General features: G+C 45.0%; 1 protein-coding gene across 1 annotated transcript in view; it reads left to right on the forward strand.

The window, feature by feature from the left end:
• LOC139832364 (uncharacterized) overlaps positions 1–8,741 on the forward strand; it is a 123,759-nt gene extending 115,018 nt beyond the window's left edge. Inside the window, exons 3-6 of the mRNA XM_071822099.1 lie at positions 4,522–6,523; positions 6,644–6,913; positions 6,995–7,695; positions 8,588–8,741. Of these exons, the coding sequence (XP_071678200.1) occupies positions 4,522–6,523; positions 6,644–6,913; positions 6,995–7,695; positions 8,588–8,741 (3,127 nt within the window). The remainder of the gene's footprint in view (positions 1–4,521; positions 6,524–6,643; positions 6,914–6,994; positions 7,696–8,587) is intronic.
• Positions 8,742–26,853: the final 18,112 nt, after the last annotated feature.

Genomic DNA, 26,853 nt, shown 5'->3' on the forward strand with positions numbered 1-26,853 from the left:
CACTAGTCCATTGGTGAAAGTTGCCCAACAAGATTGAAAGATAAACACCACATGCTTCCTCATGAGCTATAAAACATTGACACAAATCAGAGGTGATAAATTTTGAATTGTTTAAAGGTAGCACTCAAGCAATTTACTTTGGAATGGCAGGAAATACCATGTAGTAGGTAGGTACGGTGGACACAAATGGCATAGTGTTGTTTGGCTCAAGGATTTGGATGCATGAGAAGTATTCCCTCTCGATACAAGGTTTAGGCTAGCAAGGTTGTTTGAAGCAAACACAAGGATGAACCGGTGCAGCAAAACTCACATAAAAGACATATTGAAAACATTATAAGACTCTACACCGTCTTCCTTGTTGTTCAAACTCAATACTAGAAATTATCTAGACCTTAGAGAAACCAAATATGCAAACCAAATTTTAGCATGCTCTATGTATTTCTTCATTAATGGGTGCAAAGCATATGATGCACGAGCTTAAACATGAGCACAACAATTGCCAAGTATCACATTACCCAAGACATTTATAGCAATTACTACATGTATCATTTTCCAATTCCAACCATATAACAATTTAACGAAGAAGAAACTTCGCCATGAATATTATGAGCTAAGAACACATGTGTTCATACGAACCAGCGGAGCGTGTCTCTCTCCCACACAAGTATTTATTCAAACAAAAACAAAAACAAGAAACATACCGACGCTCCAAGTAAGGTACATAAGATGTGATGGAATAAAAATATAGTTTCAGGGGAGGAACCTGATAATGTTGTCGATGAAGAAGGGGATGCCTTGGGCATCCCCAAGCTTAGACGCTTGAGTCTTCTTGATATATGCAGGGGTGAACCACCGGGGCATCCCCAAGCTTAGAGCTTTCACTCTCCTTGATCATGTTGCATCATACTCCTCTCTTGATCCTTGAAAACTTCCTCCACACCAAACTCGAAACAACTCATTAGAGGGTTAGTGCACAATAAAAATTCACATGTTCAGAGGTGACACAATCATTCTTAACACTTCTGGACATTGCATAAAGCTACTGGACATTAATGGATCAAAGAAATTCATCCAACATAGCAAAAGAGGCAATGCGAAATAAAAGGCAGAATCTGTCAAAACAGAACAGTTCGTATTGACAAATTTTAAAATGGCACCAGACTTGCTCAAATGAAAATGCTCAAATTGAATGAAAGTTGCGTACATATCTGAGGATCATGCATGTAAATTGGCTTAATTTTCTGAGCTACCTACAGGGAGGTGGACACAGATTCGTGACAGCAAAGAAATCTGGAACTGTGCAGTAATCCAAATCTAGTACTTACTTTTCTATCAACGGCTTTACTTGGCACAACAAAACACTAAACTAAGATAAGGAGAGGTTGCTACAGTATTAAACAACTTCCAAGACACAAAATAAAAACAAGGTACTGTAGCAAAATAACACATGGGTTATCTCCCAAGAAGTTCTTTTCTTTATAGCCATTAAGATGGGCTCAGCAGTTTTAATGATGCACTCGCAAGAAATAATATTTGAAGCAAAAGAGAGCATCAAGAGGCAAATTCAAAACACATTTAAGTCTAACATGCTTCCTATGAAAAGGAATCTTGTAAATAAACAAGTTCATGAAGAGCAAAGTAACAAGCATAGGAAGATAGAACAAGTGTAGCTTCAAAAATTTCAGCACATAGAGAGGTGTTTTAGTAACATGAAAATTTCTACAACCATATTTTCCTCTCTCATAATAACTTTTAGTAGCAACATGAGCAAACTCAACAATATAACTATCACATAAAGCATTCTTATCATGAGTCTCATGCATAAAATTATTACTCTCCACATAGGCATAATTAATTTTATTAGCTGTAGTGGGAGCAAATTCGACAAAGTAGCTATCATTATTATTCTCATCATCAAATATAGGAGGCATATTGTAATCATAATCAAATTTATCCTCCATAACAGGTGGTAGCAAAAGACTATTATCATTATAATCATCATAAATAGGAGGCAAAGTATCATCAAAGTAAATTTTCTCCTCAATGCTTGGGGGACTAAAAAGATCATGCTCATCAAAGCCAGCTTCCCCAAGCTTAGAATTTTCCATATCATTAGCAACAATGGCGTTCAAAGCGTTCATACTAATATCATTGCTACTAGCATGCAAATAAGATTCCATGGGTTTTTTAATTTTCGCATTAAACCATTCATGTCTTGACTCAGGAAATAGAATAAAAAGCTCACAGATGTTTTCCATTATGCCTTACTAGTGTAAACAAGAAACAAAAAGTTGCAATTGCAGGATCTAAAGGAAATAGCTTCGAGTACTTACGGCGCCGGGAAATAGCTTAGTAGCCGAGATCCGGAGTGTGAGTACCTTTTACCTTTCCTCCCCGGCAACGGCGCCAGAAAATACTTGATGCTGTCCAGGACTGGTGCGGGGTTGACGAGGGAGGAAATCCCTGTTGTGTAGCTTTCTGGTCCCCGGCAACGGCGCCAGAAAATAGCTTGATGTCTACGTTCCCCCTCCTTTCCTGTAGACAGTGTTGGGCCTCCAAGAGCAGAGGTTTGTAGAACAGCAGCAAGTTTTCCCTTAAGTGGATCACCCAAGGTTTATCGAACTCAGGGAGGAAGAGGTCAAAGATATCCCTCTCATGCAACCCTGCAACCACAAAGCAAGAAGTCTCTTGTGTCCCCAACACACCAAATAGGTGCACTGGTTCGGCGAAGAGATAGTGAAATACAGGTGGTATAAATAAATATGAGCAGTAGCAACGGTGCCAGAAAATAGCTTGCTGGCGTGTAGTTGATGGTGGTAGTATTGCAGCAGTAGTAACACAGTAAAACAGTAAACAAGCAGTAGTAACGCAGCAGTATTTAGGAACAAGGCCTAGGGATTAGACTTTCACTAGTGGACACTCTCAACATTGATCACATAACAGAATAGATAAATGCATACTCTACACTTTCGTTGGATGATGAACACATTGCGTAGGATTACACGAACCCTCAATGCCGGAGTTAACAAGCTCCACAGTAATGTTCATGTTTTAGTAACCTTATAGTGTAAGATAGATCAACGCTACTAAACCAAGTACTAACATAGCATGCACACTGTCACCTTCATGCATATGTAGGAGGAATAGATCACATCAATATTATCATAGCAATAGTTAACTTCGCAATCTACAAGAGATCATGATCATAGCATAAACCAAGTACTAACACGGTGCACACACTGTCACCTTTACACACGTGCAGGAGGAATAAAACTACTTTAATAACATTGCTAGAGTAGCACATAGATAAATTGTGATACAAACTCATATGAATCTCAATCATGAAAAGCAGCTCATGAGATTATTGTATTGAGGTACATGGGAGAGATGAACCACATAGCTACCGGTACAGCCCCGAGCCTCGATGGAGAACTACTCCCTCCTCATGGGAGCAGCAGCGGTGATGAAGATGGCGGTGGAGATGGCAGCGGTGTCGATGGAGGAGCCTTCCGGGGGCACTTCCCCGCTCCGGCAGCGTGCCGGAACAGAGACTCCTGTCCCCCAGATCTTGGCCTCGCGATGGTGGCGGCTCTGGAAGGTTTCTGTGGGTTTTGTCGAACGTATCAGGGTTTTCGATCCAGGGGCTTTATATAGGTGAAGAGGCGGCGCAGGAGGGTCGAAGGGGCGATGAAACCATAGGGCGGCGCGGCCAGGGGGTGGGCCGCGCCACCCTATCATCTGGGGGCCCAGTGCCCCCCCTCTGGTCCTTCCCGGGTGTTCTGGATGCTTCCGGTGAAAATAGGAACCTGGGCGTTGATTTCGTCCGATTCCGAGAATATTTCGTTACTAGGATTTCTGAAACCAAAAACAGCAGAAAACAGGAACTGGCACTTCGGCATCTTGTTAATAGGTTAGTTCCAGAAAATGCACGAATATGACATAAAGTGTGCATAAAACATGTAGATAACATCAATAATGTGGCATGGAACATAAGAAATTATCGATACGTCGGAGACGTATCACTCAGCGACGACGACGACTACGAGGAGGAGGACTTCGATATGGAGCCTGATGCTGAGGATGAGGCCTTCATCAACGACGAGGATGAGGAGCCCGAGCCACTGATGTCTGAGGAGGACCCCGAGGAGCCAGCCTTTGTTGAGGAGGACGCCCCACCAGCACCTGGGGGTCCTGTCGTGGACCTTGACGACTTCTAGAGTACTACCCCCAGACTCGCACCACCTTATCGTAGGACGATGATATAGGTCCCCGTGCGATGCGAGTAGACCTATGATGATGGTTCTGTTAAAACCATCCATTTTGGTTGTGTTGTATGAGACTTATGTTGTGATGTTGTATGACTATGTTGTGCCTTCGGCACCCTGCTATGTTATGCTATCGTTGCCTACTTTACATTTGCGAGTTTCTGTTTTCAAAGTTGCATTTTTAACAAGCCCTCCCCTTTTAAGTGGCTGCCCATCTCCTTGTTTCTCCATTAATATCTGATCCACATCTCTCCAGGATGGTTGAAACCCGTAGTGGAAACGCCAGCGGGTCCGACCAAAACCCCCCTCCACCTCCGGACCCAACCATGGCCCAACTTCTGCGCCTTATGATGGAAGACCGTGAGGCAGCCCGTGCAGAGCGCCAAGCTAACCTTGCTACCCTTCAGCACCTTGCTCAAATTGCTACCGGAAACGCCAACAACAATAATGGCGGGGATGGTAATGCAGACCCCCGCTCCAAGCTGAAGGATTTCCAGAGCACCAATCCACCTGTCTTCTCCAAGTGCACTGAACCCCTCGACGCTGATGACTGGCTTGGCACTATTGAGAACAACCTGGAAGTTGCCGGAGTCGGCGACAATGAGAAGGTTTTGTTCGCCACTCATTATCTTTCTGGACCTGCCCGCGCTTGGTGGGAAAATGTCAAGGCTATTCAAGCTGAGGGACACGTCATCAACTGGGAAGAATTCAAGACCAAGTTCCGCAAGACCCACATTCCATCAGGACTGATTAAGCTCATGAAGGACAAATTCATGAATCTGAAGCAAGGAAGCATGACTGTGGTGGAATATATGGACAATTTCACCACTCTGTCCAGGTATGCTCCAGAAGACATCGACACTGAAGAAAAAAAGAAGGACCGTTTCCTGAATGGTCTGCATGATGAGATGCAGAGTATTTTGGTCGCTATTCCGTACCCTGACCTTGAGTCCCTTGTTGATGCCTCTATCATGGTGGAGAGCAAGCGCAAGAGTGCGTTTGAGAACCGCAAGCGCAAGGCGATGATGCAGCAAGGCAGCTCCAGCAATCAGCGACCCCGCAGCTTTCCTCCACCAAGGCCGGCGCCCCAGCAGCAGAGGACACCACCCCCTGCACCTCGCCCCAACAACCCCAACCGCAACTTCAACCCTCAGCGTTCTGGAGGAAACAACTACAATCCCAACTACAACCGTCCGAACAACATTGTCCGCCCCGTCACCAACGGATGCTACACTTGCGGACAGCCGCGTCATTTCTCCAAGGAGTGTCCCAACAAGATGAACACTGCTCAGCGCCCCAATGCGCCCAAGCCAAATCAGGGTCAAGCCCGTACTGCCGCCGGAAGGAACCCGAGCCAGAAGAAGTCTGCTGGACCAGCTAGGGGGCACCTCAACCATGTCAACGCAGAAGAAGCTCAGGAAGCTCCGGATATTGTTCTGGGTACGTTCCCTGTCAACTCAGTCCCCTCGACTGTTTTGTTCGACTCTGGAGCCTCGCATTCTTTCGTTACCAAGCCATTTGTGAAAAAGGGAGGTTTAACCCCCACCCCCTTGAAACGACCTATGCTCGTACAAATCCCTGGATCCACTAGCAGAACCCAGAGTTCCTGCAAAGAGGTTCCCATAGATATTCAGGGAAAACGTTTCCACGCAAATCTGATAGTGTTGGGTGAGCAAGGGTTGGAAGTTATTTTAGGGATGGATTGGATGGTGAAGTACAAGGGGCATATAGACTGTGCTCGCCGAGCTATAACCATGACTGCTGAGGATGGGGAAGTAGTTGAGCACGTGGCGACCATGCCCTCATCTAAGGCCTTATGCAAGAAGAGTGTCGCTAGCCCAGCCCTGCATGAAGTACCCATAGTTTGTGAGTACCCTGATGTATTTCCCGATGAGCTACCAGGTATGCCCCCTGATCGGGATATCGAGTTTATCATCGAGCTAGTTCCCGGAACTGCCCCCATCGCCCAGCGCCCTTACCGGATGAACCCCCAGGAATTAGTTGAGTTGAAGAAGCTGTTGGATGATATGTTGAAGAAAGGATTGATTCGCCCGAGCGCATCACCCTGGGGATCTCCCGTTATCTTTGTGGATAAGCGGGACGGTACTATCCGCCTGTGCGTGGATTACCGAAAACTGAATGATGTCACCATCAAAAACAAATATCCCCTCCCGAAGATTGAACATTTATTCGACCAGATGAATGGCGCCCGAGTTTTCTCCAAGATTGATCTCCGAACGGGTTATCATCAACTCAAGGTTCGAGAGTCAGACATTCCCAAAACTGCCTTCACCACACGGTATGGACTTTTTGAATATACCGTGATGTCCTTCGGACTGACCAATGCCCCTGCCTATTTCATGAATCTCATGAACAAGGTGTTCATGAAGTACCTCGACAAGTTCGTCGTGGTTTTCATCGACGATATTTTGATCTACTCCAAGAATGAAGAAGAGCATGCTGAACATCTGCGGATTGTTTTGGGAACTCTCCGCGAACATCAGCTTTACGCCAAGTTTAGTAAATGTGAATTCTGGCTGAAAGAAGTAGGATTCCTTGGTCATGTCATTTCTGCCGGAGGAGTGTCAGTCGACCCGTCCAAAATTCAGTCCATCATGGAGAAGAAAGCCCCTACCAATCAGACCGAAGTCCGCGCCTTTCTAGGATTGGCGGGTTATTACCGCAAGTTCGTTGAGGGATTCTCCAGCATTGCGAGACCCTTAACGTAGCTGTTAAAGAAGGATAAGAAGTTCGAGTGGACCGATAAATGTGAGGCTAGTTTTCAGGAACTCAAGAAGAGATTAGTCACAGCCCCCGTCTTGACCATGCCTGATATCACCAAGGATTTTGATGTATACTACGATGCATCAAAACTTGGTTTGGGAAGTGTGCTGATGCAAGAAGGAAAGGTGATAGCCTATCTGTCGAGGCAACTTCGACCGCACGAGATGAACTACCCTACGCATGACTTAGAGCTTGCTGCTGTAGTTCACGCCCTGAAGACTTGGCGCCACTATCTAGTGGGAAATCGCTTCGAAATCTACACCGACCACAAGAGTCTGAAGTACATCTTCACTCAGCGGGAGCTAAATATGAGGCAGAGTAGATGGATGGAGCTCATCAAGGACTACGATCTCGGTATTCATTATCATCCCGGTAAGGCCAATGTTGTAGCTGATGCCCTTAGTCGAGAGCCATGTTCATTGAACGCCCTGATCAAAATTGCTCAACCCAAGCTATATGAAGAACTTGAAGAGTTCGGCCTCGAGCTCGTTAGCCATGGTTTTCTGGCAAATCTCGAGTTGAAGCCTACCTTGTTCAATCAAATCAAAGAAGCTCAAGTGGGTCATGAGAGTATCGAGGGAATCAAGCGTAGGATGGATAGGGAAGAAGTCCCCGGTTTTGCGTTTGATGCTGAAGGAGTTTTGTGGTACAAGGGACGCCTCTGTGTACCTAATATCGAAGACTTGAAGCAACTCATCATGAAGGAAGCTCACGACACCCCCTACTCAATCCACCCCGGAGGAACCAAAATGTATCAAGACCTGAAGAAACAGTTTTGGTGGCACGGTATGAAGCGCGAGATAGCGTTTTTCATTGCTCGTTGCGACGTGTGCCAGAAAGTGAAGGCTGAGCATCAACGACCAGCGGGACTACTCCAACCCCTCAAGATCCCCGAATGGAAATGGGAAGAAGTCGGAATGGATTTCATTACAGGATTGCCTAAATCTCAGCGCGGTCACGACTCCATCTGGGTTATTGTCGATTGACTCACCAAGGTCGCCCATTTCATTCCAGTCAAGACCACTTTCCCCGGAACCCGGCTGGCTGACCTTTATATATCCCGTATTGTGAGTCTCCACGGAGTCCCCAAGAGGATAGTGTCAGATCGAGGTACCCAATTCACCTCGAAATTCTGGAAGAGCCTGCATGAAGCCCTCGGAACGAAGCTAACCTTCAGCACCACTTATCACCCGCAGACCGGTGGCCAAACAGAAAGAGTAAACCAGATTCTTGAAGATATGCTTCGTGCTTGCGTCCTCGCCTATGGAGCAAAGTGGGAAGATTGCCTACCCTTCGCGGAATTCTCTTACAACAATAGCTACCAAGCTAGTCTGCAGATGGCCCCCTTTGAAGCCCTATATGGTCGCCGTTGTCGAACCCCTCTCAACTGGTCCGAGACTGGAGATAGCCAAGTTTTTGGACCTGACCATCTTCGCGAAGCTAAAGAACAAGTTCAACTGATCCGTGATCGCCTCAAGGCCGCTCAATCCCGTCAGAAGAGTTATGCTGATTCCAAGCGACGTGAATTGACCTTCAAGGTTGGAGATCATGCTTATCTTCGCGTCACTCCACTCAAGGGAATGCAGAGATTTCACGTCAAAGGGAAGCTTGCCCCTAGATATATTGGGCCCTTCAAGGTTCTCGCTCGTCGAGGTGAAGTATCTTACCAACTGGAACTGCCTGCTGAATTAGCGGATTTCCATGATGTGTTTCATATCTCTCTACTTCGATGATGCCTCCAAGTGCCCGACAAACCTGAGACGTTCAAGAACATCGATTATCGCACCCTCGACCTCAACACCGACTTAACCTATCGTGAAGTACCCCTTCGGATTCTGGAAGAAGCTGTTCGTCTCACCCGAAGAAGAGAGATTAAATTCTGCAAAGTCCAGTGGACAAATCTTCAGTTCTTAGCCACCGAATCTCGAGGACGAGATTCATTTTAAGGGGGGAAGGTTTGTAACAACCCAACTTTTGTGCTTTGATTTAAGATTTTGAAACACAAATTTTTGGGCCAACAAAAACTTTTTCTATCTTTGAAAATTGCATGCATGTAGTTGATCTTGCATTTGCTTGTTGGATGTGTGTGTTTGTCACTTGTAGAAATTATATTGGTGAGTGAATCTCTAAAACCCTAACTCCTTTTCTTCATGTGATCCCTTTTTCTTTCTAGTTTTACTTAGCCTAATCATGGCACAAACCCTTGGAGCATCTCACCCTTCTCTCTATTTAATTGTGTGATCAAAATTTCTATTCTTCACAAAACCCTAAAACCCCCTTCTTATATGTCACCCTTTCTCAAACCTTGTTTTATTCATTTAAACCTTGTAGAAACCCTAGATCACTTAATCTTTCCCAATGTACTAATGATCTTGGAAGATCATGCCCCTCCCCAAATTCCTCTTCTTCAAAACCTTCCCATCTTTTCTCAGCTAGCAAATCTGAAAATTCTACAAACAAGTACACCTTTGGATCATCATATTCTGACCTAACTCTTCCCTAGATCATGCTTAGGTGTGCTCATCTAAATTTCATAGGAAATTGAAAAAAAAGAGGAGGCCATGCCGGCCACACTCACCATCTCCCTTAACCTGCCATCTTTCTCACCATTCCTCCACACTAGCACACACACACGTCCAGGTGAAATCACACCATCATGCTGCACCCTCTCTGGCCCAGCTCGACCTCTCTCTCTCTCCTTCTCTTGGACAAACCCATGTGAACCCGTGCATGTGGAGATAGAAGAGATCTTCCTCTCCCCTTCGTGTTTGGCTCGACCTGCTTGTCCTGGAAGTGCTGCTCTGTCCTCTCTACCACCCTGACCACCTCTCCTGTCCCTCCCCTAGCTCCTAGGCCACCCCTTTTGTCGGTTCCACCCGTGGTCACCCAGATGCAGCCAACCTTTTCCTCCGTTCATCCTGCTGCGTGTGTCGCGAAACCAGCATGTCATCAGAGCTCTCTGCAACCCTCTAAACCCCCTAGACAACGCCCTGCCTTCCCTCTTCCACTCTCTCCCTCTGACCCGCCGTGGTCACCCCCAATGGGCGACGGGCACGCCGGCATTGGCACGGCCACGCTGGCCGCTCCACACTCACACTCCGGTGGACTTGGACGACGAGGCGAGCACAGCAGCGTGCTCTCGCGCCTCGTAGACAAGAGCCTCGCCAACTTCTTCCTCCCCCGAGCACGCCAACCTCGACGCCCAGTCCCGTCCTTCGGTCGAACGCGTGATAGATCACGTCGTCGCCATGCTGTCCCGCTGCAGGCGACGCGCGCGTGCATCCACGGCGTGGCATTATCCCTCGGCGACAGACCTCGCCGCCCAGGTCGCCCAATAAGAGGCCGCCGCACTCCCTTCTCCCTCGCCACAGACCCGGTGCACCGTGCACCGGCGTCGCGCCTTTAAAATGCCCCAACCACCTCCTCTCCTTTCCGTTCGCCAGCAGACACGCACCACTCCACAACACCATCTCCCCCGCGGAGAGGAGCTCCACTCCTCTCTGCAGCCCACGCTCGAGCTCGCCGTCCGCGAAACCCCGGTGAAGGTTGACGTCGCAGGACGCCACCGTTTCTCCCCTACCTTAGCTCACTGGAAGCTCCTTCCCCTCCTCGTACTAATGCGCCTCTCACCTCTTTCCAGGGACTCCTGTAGAGGACGCCGTCGTGAACGGCGGACTCGGAGCCGTCAACGTCAACCGCCCCGAGCCCTGCTGTTTTTGTCGCCGCCGCCGTCATTCGAGAGAGCTTCCGCCGCCGTGTCCAACGCGCTTGTCCTCATCGGTTTCTGCGTCCTGAGGTGAGCATGCGAGGCTCCGGAAACCGCTAGGGTTTCCTGCGCCTTTTTCCTCCCGTCGCCGTCCCTGTCCGGTCGAGGAAGACGGTGCATGCACCGTTGGATCAGATCCAACAGCTGCATGCCGTTCTTCACGGGTCCCGCGCGCTGACGCGGACGGCCACGTCCCAGCGGTTTAAACCGCAGCTTCCCGCGTGCCCGCGGATGAAGCTGGGCCGCCCCGCGGCAGATCTCTGTCGATCTGGGCCGTGCCGTCACAAACCCGGCCCGTTTCCCTTTTTCATTTTCTCTCTATTTAATCAGCCAGTAAATCCCTGCTCAGGAATTAAATCACCAAAAATCCATCGATTGACCAAATGAGTTGATTCAAGTTCCTACATGCTCACAGATGTTTTCTTAACCACATACAATTGCATGCATGTGAATTTGTGCTGTAAAAATGAACTGTTAATTGAAAACCTAAAAAGTATCTGATTGTGTAATTTATTTGGTGTGTGATATTTATGCAACCTTTCTGCATGAGGTCAATTTGGTTGTGAAGTGTATGTAAATAGCTTCATTTTGGCACTAGTCCCACATGCAGAAGCTTCCTGGATTTAAATTGTTTTAGCAAACAAGATCTGTCCATAGAGCCAGAAAGTTATTTTTAGTTTGAAAACTAAAATAGATTTTGAGACAAACCCAAGTGCTACTGGTAGATATATCTATAGGGTAATTTTTTGCCAAAGGAAATATTTTTAAGAGTTATATTTTAATTTCAAGAATTTAATTACTAAAACACTATATCTTTTCAGTATTTGATTTTTATAAAATCTTTTACAAATCAGAAAAATGTCAAACCAGTGGGGTTAGTTCACATTTAGTCTCAGCTATCCAGGGGTATGTTTGGTGTTGGTTGATGATGCTCTGATACTGGTGTGACTTGCTGTTTGTATGCTCTGGTTTCTGTCCCATTTAAATTGTCTAAATTAATTAAAAGTTTATTTGAAAGTGATTCTTGTGCATGTGTGTTCTACATGTTATTAGCTTTCAGTAGGTATGCTGCATGCATTTTTATGACTTACAGAAAGATTTAGACCATTTAAATGGTTCCTAAATCAATTCTGGAATTGCAAAAATCATATCTTTTGTTTTAAAAATCGTAAATGGATGAAACCACTTTCAGTAGCTTGCATTAGTAACCCTCTACATACTGTATTTTTCCCAAATTTTTGTGTGAATTATTCTGGTGTGGTTTGTTGATTTGGTATGGCTTGTTGTTTTCTTTTTGCGACGCTAGATTCGAACATCGCCGGGAACGAAGGAGGAGGAGACTTCGGAGGGATTGAAGAAGAAGACCAGGGGCACTTTGCTGATCAAGGCAAGCCACCTCTTGATGCATCTCTGATCCTATATATCTTATTCTTGCATTATTACAGGTTTTATAAAAATGCATGTCTTCTATTTATTTTGTCGGTGGTTAGCGCCACCCGGAGTTTTTATTGATCCACCCTTAGGGTGCAGACCTCTTTGGTACCTACTGATCCCCACCTCTATTAGTGATATGGTGCTTATCACCTTGTCATCCTTGTCGCCATTTTTCGAAGAAGAATTGGACTATAGGTTGGGAGCCCTTGAAAAAAATTGTGAAAAATTGTTTTCAAGCAAAAAGGTTTTTCTGGAAAACCTTGGGATGGGGTTGCCCTGCCCAAGTGTGGTTTTTGTGAAACACAAGAAGGTCTATGAAAGATATTGCTGGATGCAAATGGAGATGAAAAGTTGTTTTCGAAAAACCTTGGTGACCATAGTACGAAACCGGACCTAGCCAGTACAACCACATTACCCTTTAGTGGGACGGGGCGTAGTGTAGTAGTTTGTCTCGCCTTAGTTTGGGTCCTGCAAATGTAGTGGCAGTCCGACCATGGACGCTTCGACCGGGGTTCTTCCCATGAGAAGGGACGCAACCCATTTGCCTTTTCAGGTACGCGGGGTACAACCTATGAGCTCCCATTGAATAATGCCCCGCATTTGGTCGTGGCATTCTGGAGGGTCGAGTTGGTCGGGGAATTTGATACTCCTGGGTAAACGACCCCTCGGACTCTGGTGTTGGGAGGTACAACTCTAGGCGGCATGTCTTAGGCTAAGGCGAGCAGGCGAAAAACTACGATCGGGTACTTGTCGTGGCATATGTTATTATGCAGGGATGATGCCCACACGATGAGTATTCGGATCTTGTGGGGAAAGTGTACAACCTCTGCAGAGTGTAAATCTATTCGAATATCCGTGTCCGCGGTCATGGACATGGGAATGGTGGTACGTGGCATTAAAGGGAAGTTTTGTTTTACAAATATGTTTTCCAAAAAGTTTTTGGAAATGTACCTGGGAGGTACGGAAAAATACCAGTGGGACTGGTGGAGAAGTACCTGAGAGGTACGGTGGAAAGGTGAAATTGTTTTGGTCATTCCGATGGCCGGAAAAAGAAAATGGGTCTTCCTTACCTATTAGTCGGCAAAGTAAAATTGTTTACAAAAAAGTTTTTTTCAACAAAAACATAGAAATGTCAAACTCTCGAGAGGAACCACCTCTCGCTCCTTGTCGCCCTAGTTTAGTGCCTGTTCCTTGCTACTGCCATATTGCATATCCTTTACTTCTCTCTAAGGTGGTTTGCGAGTACATTCAAACGTACTCATTGGCATTGTTGTCCTGGCTATTTACTTGGCCAGACTTTGAAGAGGAGTACTACGAAGAAGAGGAGTACGACGCCGAAGACGCGAACTAGGTCGCTCTCCCAGTCAGCCGCCTGTAGGGTAAAGGCCTGACGTGGGTTCCACCGCTGTTTGAAGTCAAATACATTCCGCTGCTGTTTGTTGAACTTCGGCCTTGATGGCCTATGATGTAAGACTTCCGTATTAATGTTATTTCGGTACTGTAATGGATGATGTAATCTGGTATCAGTTCGGTTATGTATTCACGATGGAATGATCTTGGGATCGTGAAATTGTATGCATAACAGGAGTTCTGGACTGGTAAGTCCGGGGCCCCACATGAGATAACTTGGCTTTCCTACCCTTGGATCTATAGGAAACTATGGAGTACTAATACATTATAATAATCACCCGAGTACACCAACTGGTCTATCACTTACGTGTGGTTCCCATGCGTGAGGTCCCACACTTCAGTGAGCACAGGTCATGTGTCCACCAGTCTAGAGGCTCCCGTTAAAAGAAGAGCCCTCTATAGTATTACTCGTATAAAGAAACATCAATCTCCATAAACATCAATCTCCCTTCTCAGTTCTCAGCTTCTCACTGCTCCCCCCTCGCTCGCGCCGCCGCCGCCACAACCCCACGCGCCCCTTTCCGATCCCTCATCAGACCTTAGACTATGGAGTTGCCTGTGCCGAAGAAGCAGCCTCTGAAGCCGACGATCCAGTGTATCAACGACTGGTGCGGGAGGGAGATCCCTTACAACGAGGAAGACAAGCACATGATGGCGTGCCCGCACGGCTATTGCTTCTGCACGCACCCCGGCTGCGAATTCGCCGATTCGAAGGTACCGTTCATCCTACACCTCAGAGAAGCCCACTTGACCGCTGTGGATAGGTTCCCGTACGACGAGGACTTCGGATTTGTTCATCTGAAGGTGCCGGCACCGGGCTCGCTAAAATGATAGCTCATCGGCTACGGGACGGATGGCGCAGTGTTCGCCTTGCACATCCACCCTTGCGGCATGGACACCGCGGTATCCTTCGTGTGCGTCAGGCCGGCGGCGTGCAACTTGCCCCGGTATAGGGTGACAATGTGGGCGAATGGCCCGCCGATGCCGGGGCCGCGTAAGCTTACCGGGGAACACTTGTTTGACGTGGTGAAGGCGGTATTAGAGCCGACGAGCAGCCCGACTCCGGGCACAGTTTCTTTGGGAGATGTCACTTCCTTCCTCTCGGTGCCGCCGCGGTACTTGTGCGGCAATGAATCATCGAAGCAGCTGACTATCTATTTGCGCATCGATAAGGAGTGAGTGAACATAACACTACCCTCAATCTTATTGGGACGATGCTAATGCGGATTTAAGTAATGCTGAATTAATTTGTTTTTCTTGTGACAGGGCGATTAGCAAGGAGAAGAGGATCTCCGTGCACAGCTAGCGACCTATATCTCGGCGTCCACCAAGTGTCCCTGAGTAGGAGATCTTGTTCTGCCTCTTCTTTTGATTTTTATATTGCTTCATCACCGTAAAAGGAAGGGTGTGTCTGGGGCTTCCTGCTTCAAAGTACTCAGCACAAGGACTAAAAGAGACGTTTTGCTGATGGTTCTTGTCAGGACGGCCGTAGTGTTGGAGGTGGTCATCTACTTCGGTGGGGAAGGACTACTTAGACCTTTATCTAAAAATGTTGAGGGATTGGATGTATTTTATGTTTACCATGAATTAGTCTATGAAATATGTAACCCAATTCGCCGATTAATGCAACTCTGGATCCTTCACTGTCATACGACTACTAAAACAAAATAAATAAATAGGCATTTTAAGTTTAATGCACATTTAATCAAGCCACATAATGTTGGCGTACTTGTAAGCAATCAGGTTTACTATTGTTGGCATGTGTGGTACAATTTCATGGGGCAATACCCAATCTAGCTTGTTCAATTACATTACATGAAGTAATTAAAATATGGATGCCTAGAATTATTCACTTCCGTACATTGCGATGGCTTATAGCGATTTCTATGACCAATCTACATCACAAATCTAGTTCAAATTTGATCTATTTTTATGAACAAAATTGGAAACTCTACTTGGCATTTTCATTTACTATGACCAGATTCACATATGTAGTGATTCATTTTCTTTTCAAATCGCCATACCATTTCCTCGTGAACTCTTCATCTTTTTTTTGGTTTTAATGAATTTCCTTTGGTTGCATTCAATTTGCTTCAAATTCACCGGCTTCACCATTCGTACAAATTGTTCATCTTTTCTTTGTATTTTTTTCATGCATGAAGCATAACACCTTACCATGGTAAAATCTGCATATTTTCTACCAAAACTCGTGCCGAACTTTAAAGAACATGCAATTTTAAATTGACTAAAATTGGTTAAAACTCAACATAAGTCCACATATATTACAAACTCGAGAAATAATCAACATATATATCACCTAAATGGTCATCTTATGAAGTATGCCATGTTTTGAAATTGTTACCTTGAAAATTTGGCCCTTCTCTCAGGCAGCCACTTCACAATAAAGCTCACATAAAGCTCTTATTTTACACTAATAAAGTAGAATGTATTTTTGTGTGAAATGAAGTTGAATAAAATATATGTGAACGGTAAGATGTACATTGCTGCCAATATTTGGGATAATTATTAGTAAGTTCATACTAATATACAATGCAATCAACATGACCACACATGTGTAAGCAAGAAAATAAATCTTTCTTAAATTACCTTAAGGTTGTAAATTTGTTATTTGTATAGCAATTTTATCTCATACGATGACTCAAGCTAGCACATTTTTTCTTTTGAATTTGCTTCAATATTCTAGGACCCACCACATTCGTAAAATGGTAGTGCCAATTTTACGTATCGTAGTGCACAAAAGACACACACACACACACACACACACACACATATGCTCACTTATTTCAATATTTAAACTATATTTTCTTCATTCAAATTTTCCGACCTGGCAATTTGAACATGTAGTTGAATTTTGAGTAAAACCGCTCATACATCAAACATGAATCCAAATAAGGTACAATTCGAGAAAATCTACACATCACATTTTGGCCAATATACATTGTATAATGCTTGTGAAAATGTAGACTATGAAATAGTCAACGCCACCTTTTTAGGTCATGAATGTCTTGGGCATCGACCAAAGTCTGGTAGGATGGTGAGGCATGAGTTACGAACATCCTTCTTCTCCTCTCACCCCCATTTGAGAGAGAGAGAGAGAGTGTGTGTGTGGGGGGGGAGGGGGGGTGGGGTAGAAAGCCATGTTAATAAATTAACTCATACATGAAAGCAAGAAATCAAACTTGATTTATATAAATCACTCTTAGGATTGTAGTTTGTTATTTTTATACCATCTATATCTCATATGACGACACAAGCTAGTCCACATTTTTAATTTCATTGAAGTTCTTTTTGTTGCACTCAAATTACTTCAACTTTTAGGACCCACCATCCGTACAAAGGTAATGGAAATTTCTATGATCTTAGTGCAAGGCTTCACACAGAGACACTCAAAGTATTTCAATATTTTAAAATTCATTTTCTTCCCTCAAAATTGCCGACCGTCCATTCGTAACATGTAGTTCAATTTTGAGTAACATCACACATATGTCAAACATCAATCTATTTTTTTGATATTTCGAGAAAATCTTCATATCCCATTTTTGGCCATCATATAAGGTGTACTGCGTGTGAAAACATAGACAGTGAAACTTTCAGCGTCACCTTTTTTAGGGCCCTTTTGTTGTGGTTTTTTTTTTGGCTTTTTGGCTTTGGCAAAAGCCAAAAAAAGCACCCAAAAAAAGCACCTAAATAGGTGCTTTTTTGGATTTTGGATTTTGGAAGCCAAAAACAAAGATCCTATTTTTTTGGCTTCCAAAATCCAAAAGCCAAAAAAGCACCTAGCTTTTGCCAAAGCCAAAAAGCCAAAAAAGCCACAACAAAAGGGCCCTTAGCCAAGCTGGTGGGACGGTGAGGCCCGAATTAATAAAGCCACCACCATCCTTCTTCTCCACTCGCCCCTCCCCTCCCCTCCCCATCAATATCCTCTTCAAAGCAGATTAAAGAGGATGGAGTGCCCCCACGACGGGTGCGGGAGCGTGGTCGCCTACAACGAGCTCCACGACCACGAGCTCGCGTGCCCGCACGGCCCGTGCGACTGCACAGAGGCCGGCTGCGACTTCTCCGCCTCGCCAGCAGCGCTCATCGCCCACCTCAGAGAAATCCATTCGATTTGTGTGGACATGATCCCGTACGGCACCGCGATGGCGTTCATCATCCCGGTGCTGGCACCGCCAGAGCCAAGACATCTGGTCATCTTCTACGGGAACGATGGTACTGTGTTTGTCTGGCACACATATACGCAAGTCCAGCCGAAAAATGGATGCGTGCTGGCCAGCCTATCCGTTGAGTGTGTTAGGTCGGCGGCGTGCGTGTGGCCGGAGTACAAGGTGAGTATGTCGTCGCACGGCAAGCCATTACTTAATCGCTCTGAGATTGGTTTAATGCTCCCCAACTATACGGCCACTATTCTGGCGAACAGCACGACCACGCCGGGCGCCGCCAAATGGTCGGAACTAGAGCGGTCGTTGCAATGGTATCAACCGTGCACGGAGCTGACTATCTGGGTTCGCATCGACAGGTGATACATGCGCCTATCTTAATCTTCGTGTTTATCTAATTGAAATTGCGGTTTATGCAGTACTGAATTAATTAATTTTTGTTGTCAGAAAGTTCTCGTCGGACGGAAGTTCCTATTCGGAGCGGCGGGTTTAGGTTGCCAACTATGGGCTTTTTTCATTCAGAGGATTCACCAGGGCGGCCCTAACGACGATATATGATCTTATTTGGCGGAGAGGGACTTGCTTGCGTTTCCTATCTTCAGTTAGGGCCCTTTATGTAAACACTAAGCGCTTGATTGTATTCTGTGTTTATGTTCACATACTCTATGGTGTAAAATACTATGGAATCCCATGTCCGATTAAATGCACCTCTGGACCCTGCCAGGCATTTCCCTTGTTATCTTTTCTTTTTACACATACTGTAACCATTGTTCAATGCGCAGTCCATCGGCTTGGGTGCTAGATGCTTCCTCTGGAAGGTACCCTATCTTGCCCATTTGAGAACACACGTCCCTATAATTGCTCAGAAGCCCCGCGAGGGCACGATGGTCTTTTCTGGGTGTATGTAAGATTTAGCCTTGACCAGCCCTCCGCCCTTCTTCTCTTTCTGTTCTGCTGGTAGCTAGTAACTAGCCTTCACCAGCCCTCCACCCTAACTACTGAGTAGTAAAGTACTACGTACCTCGCAAGCCATGGCTCCATTGAGCCGGGCGGCCCGGCGGCAGGATATCCTAGGGAAGACGATGAGGACTAGGACCGCCGAGAAAAACTTATCTAGCCAGCTAGCGCGTCGTTGTATGGCCACTTATGATCGCCTGAGCATTCTCGCAGAGCAGTCTATCCTCTATTCGATGGAGAGCGAGCCAGTGGGCGAGGGTTCGTCCGGGTAGGTTTCTAGTGGCGTGTCCTCCAGTTCATTCTTATTTTCTAATAACTGTTTTTTCCATTTATTTACATCTCACAGGGCCGGCGGTTCAAACGTCTACCCGGTAACCCCCACGACGGTGGCGCCCCAAGTCCGGTCGTCGGAAGCTGAGTTCGGCCCCGTTTCACGGCCAAGCCAGGTAGGCTGTATGCCTCTATCCACTTTTTTTTATACTCCCTCCAATCCATTTTAATAGACTCGGATTTAGTACTCCCTCCAATCCATTTTATTTGACTCAAATTTAGTACAATTTTGTACTAAATCCGAGTCAACTAAAAGGGATCATAGGGAGAATACAACTTTACTAAATCCGTGTTTACTACTACTACTAAAAGGGATAGGATGGAGTAGTTTATGTAATCATGGCTTTCCTTTTAATTATGTGTTGATGAACACTGTGATATTTGTGGAGCGTCCAAGTGATGTCCATTCCTATATCAAGATCTGTGCTAGAAATTAGTAGTACTCCTATTTTTTTGCGTGTAATTACTCATATATGAATTGGTTGGATTCTTTTTTGTTCCATACAATGATCGTGCCAGCAAATGGAGGTGAACATGGCCCACATAGGCAGCCAGCTGGGGAATGAACTCTCCCTCACCCACGAGTTTGAGCACATTCACGTAGATTTGGCGTCCGAGAACAAGATCTGCCATAATCTTCAGCAAGGCATCAATACCTTTACTGCCGAGCTCGACAGGCTTAATGAGCAGAACCGCGTTTGTGTGGAACTGCATAACCAGAGCGTCACATTGATGAATGATGATGATGCAAACACCACCATCAAGGGCGAGGGTTCGTCCGGGTAAGTTTCTAGCGGGGTGTCCTTCAGTTGATTCTTACTTTCTAACCGTTTTTACATTTATTTACATCTCACAGGGCCGGCGGTTCAAATGTCTCCCCGGTAACCACAACGACGGTGGCGCCCCAAGTCCGGCCGTCCGAAGCTAAGTTCGGCCCCGTTTCCCGGCCAAGCCAGGTAGGTTGTATGCCTCTGTCCACTTGTTTTTTTATAGTTTATGTAATCACTGCTTTCCGATTATTATGTGTTGATGAACCCTGTGGTATTTGTGGAGCGTCCGAGTGTTGTCCATTCCTTTATCAATATCCATGCTAGAAATTAGTAGTCCTATTGTTTGCGGGTAATTAATACTCATATATGAATGGGTTGATTTCTTTTTTTTCATACAATGATTGTTGTAGCAAAAGGAGGAGAACAAGGCCCACATAGGCAGCCAGCTGGAGAATGAACACTCCCTCACCCTGGAGTGTGATCGTCTTCACAGAGTTTTGGCGTCTGAGAAGGAGATCTCCTTTCATCTTGCGCAATGCGTCGACATGCTTAAGCAGCAGAACGCCTACTGGGTGGAACTGAACAACAAGAGCGTCACATGGATGGATACTGGAAGCAACCTCATCAAGTATCTCATGGAACAGAAGTTGAAATTAAAGCTCAAGAGGTAGATCTCGAGGGTGCTAATGCGCGGACAAACCGCCGTCCTTAAGGCGATTATCAAGGAGAAGGAGGATCTCCGTGCACAGCTAGCGACCTATATCTTGGCGTCCACCAAGAGCGTCCCTGAGTAGGAGATCTTGTTCTGCTAGTTAACTGCTTCATCACCTTAATATCGCCATGTGCTCGTAAAACTGCTAGTTAACTTTCTGTTGGTATGTTGCACATTTGATCTGAACTTTGTGTTTTGCAATGCACAATTGATCAACTACTAGTAAGTGTATATTAAAATGGCGGGATACTCTTTTTAGCGGCGAAAATTTTCCATTTGTTGCTATTGTAGCGAATCTAAGCCCTTCAGAATCTTCCCTATCGTCAAGAAAACTTTCCAAAAACATAAGCATTTTGGAGGGAAACCTTGATGATATAGGCTATGAGGATGATCCTGGGTTGTGGTTCTTAGCGTGATCTGTAGATGGCAATATGCTTCTTGTTTATACCTGAGGCTTTACTGAGGCTGCAAGATGTTCTCTAAGGACACTGTCGCTATGTTCGAGATAAGCTAGGGAAGAGATTACTGGTCTTGGAGCATATTGTCTTTTCGTGGGATTGAATTATCCGCTCACATTGCAGTAAATCATGCATATTTCGATTTATATTTTGGTGGAGTTTCATTCGATTTGAATCATAGGTTTGTGAGAAAATATATATTTAGTTTAAACTAGTGCTCGAATACGTAAGAAGCTATTTAATCACAAGCTAGTCATCTGAATGGGATGAAATATTCATAGATTTTAAAACAAGGCATCTACATATTACCGGATTTTTTTCAAAATTTTCTGAATAGTTTTTTCTTTTTTAGCTTCGAAATAACAGATAGTTTGGAACGTTGGATCTCGAATGATGGTAGATGGTGGCACCTAGTCACAATGAGACTTGGAAGCATCAAGTCACTGAAGCTCCGTCCGGTTTCCAAACCAAGCTAGGAAAGGCATTGAAAATGAAGTTCTGCTCTAAAACATCTCTCATTTCATTTTGGTGCTCGCGCGGTTGCATGCTGCCCACGTGTTAAGGTACGTGTCTCTGGCATAGAGTACTACGATTATCGGCGAAAAATATATCGTAATGGAAACTGTAAAAAAAAAACCCTCTCTGCTCAAGCTGATGTGACGAGACATCACTGCACCAAACGTCGTCGCAAATTTATAGATGGGTGGCGTGCTAGTCTACCATCTACCAACTGTCAAATCGGCGCCCAGTCGCAGCAGCAGCAGCCTAGAGTACTGCCTAGGTTTTGCCCCTTGCATGTCTATCATCTTTTTCTTCACCCTCCCAGAATCACGCGCACGCGCAGGATCTCGATCCCCACCACGCCGCATCGTTCCTTCCATAGCGCTCGCCCTCTCCTCCGAAAACCCCAAGCGCAGTTGCATCCGCCATCCACCTAAATCCATCTTCACGTGATGGAATATTCTAGGCTTTGCCGGGGCAGCGGGGACGGCCACTTGGAGGCTCTCACCAGCGATAACATCGACCTCATCACTGCGCATCTGGACGTTACCTACACCGTCCGACTTGCCGCATGTTCCAGGGAGCTCTACGACCGGATCAGCAAGGATGAAGGTAAGATGCACCATTGGGGTGAACCCTGCCTGCTGATGCCTCCGCCTCCTTATTGGTTCGATGAACACTGGGATTGGGCGATAGCATCTCGTCTGCATGATACCGTGTACGACCTGGTGCCCCTCGACCATCCTCGCCGTTCTGTCGCCCTGCCGTTCATGCACGACAGAAAATGGCTTGGCGCGAACGGCGACTGGATCGCCGCCGCCGATCATCATGGGTACCAGTGGTGCCTCGTTAACGTCTACACCGAGCGACATATCCCCCTTCCATCCCTACCTGCTTCGAAGATCGATCATAGTAGTTTTTCATATCAACCTGCATACTCTTTTAACTGGGGTCCAGCAATTGATTTGTTGAAGATTGTAATCTGCCAAGTGCCCACAAAAGGTGGGAGGTATGCAGATTACAAGCTCATCGCCTTGTTCGACAAAACGATTTTCTACCTTGAAGGGGGTGGCGACTGGAGAATGCCCATGCTGGAGGCCCTTAGACCTGCACCTGATTATCCAAATTACTGTGATGCCATTGAACTCGGTGGCCACGTTTTTGCGGTGGACGAAACTGACGGCTCCACGTACTTCTGGGACACCGCAAATGGTATTTTTTCAGTCCTTTTGCATTGCATGATACACTGCCTTAACCAATGAAGTTATTAATGAACTACCTTGTTTATATTTTACCTTTCTTAAATGACTTAATGATCACACCCCCTTTTGCTGAATATGAATGAACCGTTGCTTGCAATGAATTAGTAGTACTAATTAGCCACCAACAAACATAGTATGCTCAGTATGTGATTGCATTCCTGAATTAGTGACTCTACGCCAATGCAGAATGTGGATGTAATTAACCAGTATCTCAAAAGATAACGTAGCACTATGAAGGCACCCTTTTTGATAACCTTTTACACCCATTGTTTCATATATAACTAATTGATTTTGCCTCCAAAAGGAGGACGAGAGACCCCCGCCATCTGCATCAGAGAGATGCATAAGGACTTTCATAAGTATATGACTTAACGATCACATCCTTTATCTGAATATGAATGAACCGTTGCTTGCAATGAATTAGTACTAGTCAGTCATCAGCAAACATAGTATACTCCGTATGTGAATGCATTCCTGAATTAGTAACTCTATGCAACTGCAGAATATGGATGTAATTAACAAGTATCTCAAATGTTAACGTAGAAACAGAAAAATAGAAGAAAATCGTTTGTAATTACATGCGTAGCTTATATTTTCTAGAGATCAGGGAAAAAGCGTTGATTGGATGTACCTACATGCAGATCAAACAGTTCTTTGTTTATATCGGTGAACAATCTGCAAAATGGTATAATTAATTTTGTATTTGATACATTATTTCTCCCATTTTCTTGAATAGATTTCAGTTTCCCACAATTATCTTTGATTAGTGATTGTGACGTCCCCTCATTCAAAATAACTCAGGTTATCTTTTTCCTAATCAAGTGTTATTTAAGTTTGAGTAAGTTTACGACTAATATCTACAACCTCATATATATATAAGATTTAGCACCTGCAGGCCTAGCAAAGTTAGCTGCCTGTAGTCCCCTGTATAGTTCTTTCTTTTTGCTTTCTCAGTTTTTCGTAGCCTTGCTACAACCCTGTATGCTCTAATATATAATGATGCACGACTAGGCATGTGTTCGAGAAAAGAAAATCTAAATATCTTTTGTAATATATGAGCCTATATTGATGTTTTAGATGTTGGTAGTATAACTTTCGATAAACTTGAACAGACTTAAATCAGTTTAACTTAGCACAACCATATGGCGTACCTTTTTTAGAACGCGAAAATGAGGTAAAGAAATACCCTGTGTACCCTTAACTATCAATAGTAGAGAAGAGATTATGAACCTTCAACTCTAAAATGCAAATTCTTCTCTTTTGAATGGATAGCTGCATCTCGATACCTATTTTGCAAATGTTACCGAGACTTGGGGTTAGCTATACCAAGGCATTTCTTTCTTGTCAAACTTAATGCACTACCAACACAACCAAAAGTCCGAACTGATCGCAAGGGCGGCAATTTTAGGATAATTGCGAAAGCCGGACTCGAACTCGAGACCACAGCTCGACACCATGTCAAGCTTCATCGACTAGCCAACGCAACCAAAAGTCCGAACTGATGGAAAGGTCTAGGCAATCCACTTATACAGTTAAACATTTCTTACCCTTCGGGTGGTCACAGGGAAGCTCTCTAATAGATCACTTAAGACAAAGGGAATTAACTACAAGACAGACTTAAACTTAAGATGATATATATTTGTCAAAATTTGAATCTATCTATATGCTTTCACTGTCTAGATACATCTGAATTTGGACAAATCTCAGACACTTTCGGTGGGACAGAGGTAGTATATAACTGTGTATACACTAACTAGTGTCTAGTTTTGGCATCAATAATAACCTAGATGACACAAATGCTAAAACTGCAAGAATGCTCGATGTCAGTCACAGAAACATTATTGCAGTACCACTTTAGTATGTAAACATCAGTCGAAGTAACAGAAAGACTCAAATAGAGTTAGCTACTGAATTCATTCTTATCCTGATGTAGAGTTATTTTCTATATATTATTGAGACGTTTCTGATGCTTAGTTTCCTGTTGGGCTTTTCATCTGGACAAATCATTAGCTGAAATGGGCAGCTACTATTTTTAGATTATATCAACTAAGGCAGCTGTTACTTTTCTCTGTTCTTACTAATTACTGTTCATGAAACTATAGTTCATATTACATGTGTCAAGGTGAGACGATTGCTAAAGTAGAATTATCTGCATTTACTTTGCCGTGCTTTCCCTGAAAATAGTCTGTTGTTTTTGGCTACTAATTCATACGCTCACATCTTCACATGTTAAACATGGATGTACACTAGACCAGCTTAGATGAGGCAATTGTCCACTTTTGCTGGTGTAGCAATTTTAGTATTTCATCTTACACTCAATTACTTCAGGGTAGCCGTCTTTTGTTTTCAGATGTCTTTTAATAGATCAAATTCTGAGAAGGATGCAATTACCTTCCCACGGTCAGTTTCCTACATGGGGTAGCTAGCTGAGCATTTGGCTAAGTATATGAACTCTTACTTTCACAACTGGAGACATGAACCATCAGTATTAGTAGATGGCCTAGCAATTTAACCGATACTGCACAAGATACACACCAAGGAGTGATAACAAATGGCATCACAAAATTGTGTTCTGTAAAAAATAATCCTGAAGTTGTGTTGTGATCTATTTATGAGTTGCAGCAATATGTGCAACGGATTCATTCTCTACACATCAGGATTAGACAGTTTTGTTAAATTAAATGTTGATCTCTTCACAGTTGAGATTGTTTCAGACTTCCGGATAGCATGATGTTTGATTGCGTTGTCTCAGGGCTTAGGGAAAGTGGGTATGTGCCTAATATCAGCTCCCTTAACGTTGTAAGGGCAGTTTGAGAATCGGTGAGTTTGAGCATCATTTATTCAAAAAAAATCATGCTACAACTGCTAAACTTCACTTCATGTTGTGCCATCATCATTGCTGATGAAAAGCCCATAAATATTTACAACTGCTAAACATTTACTCCATCTCACAGCTTAAGGTGTAAATAAATTGGCGCTAGGATTAAGTAGGGTTGGCGTGGAAATTAGCTTCCATACTTGCCCCTCATAAATCTCTAATAACTCACTCCTTTTACTCCGTATTTCTCTCTCTTCCCTAAAGTAGCCGCATCAGACTCCTCGTTAACTACCATCTCATGCATGCACCGTATACAACCAATGAGGCACCGGTTTTAGAGGAGATTGACTGGAGGAGCAGTTAATTCAGCGTGAATACCGTGTGCATGCCATAGCTGGGTCAATCGTCTCCCTGTTTTTAGCAAACGAGAAACGGCTGAGAGGGGCATCTTCGGTAGAAATAGGATAGAGTTCACCCTACGCCTTATGCTTTGATCAAAAATCGAATTTATTTTTACGCCTTAAGCTCTGAGATAGAGGGAGTATATTAGTTAGACACGCCGCGCTGATCATTGCTAGTGCCTTACTATATGATATAAGAAGACCATGTGAAGGAGACATGCATCACCTTTTTTGGTGATGTAACTAGTCGTCATGTAGCCCTTGTCAAATTCCTCTGATACTGATGGGAGGGCCTGCTCACCCTATACGCTAGTACAGTAGTAGTAGTTGCATTTTTTGGGCTCACACCGGCGAAGGGCGCGAATCGGGCGCGTCGGCGCCTCGCGGCATGACGGTTTTCGCGTGTGGGGCCGCCTTGTCAGCGGGAGGACGCGACTGTTCGCATCAAAGGCGACGCGGGAAGGTTGGTAGTCCCCGGCGTTTAATGGTCTCCCGCGCCTAAACCTAGGCGGCCACGAGGGCAGCGGCCGGACACGCGGCGTCCAGTCGCCTACCCCGCCGTAAATGAGGGTAGTTGCCTACCACCAGCATAAAGTACCTACTACGCCGTCCACCCCCGCGGTGCTATCCTCTCATTTCCACCACCGCTTACGCTCCATTCTCTCCTCTCCACCTCAAAAATGCCGCGCCATCGGAAAACGAGGTTCTGTAGGCTTGGCCTCAAAGTCCGCGCGCAGCCTCCACCACCATCGCAGCCGGAGCCGGAGCCGGAGCCGCAGTCCGACGCGGAGTACAGCTCCGATAACG

Source organism: Lolium perenne, chromosome 6, assembly GCF_019359855.2.
Source record: "Lolium perenne isolate Kyuss_39 chromosome 6, Kyuss_2.0, whole genome shotgun sequence".
NCBI classification, from domain to species: domain Eukaryota; kingdom Viridiplantae; phylum Streptophyta; class Magnoliopsida; order Poales; family Poaceae; genus Lolium; species Lolium perenne.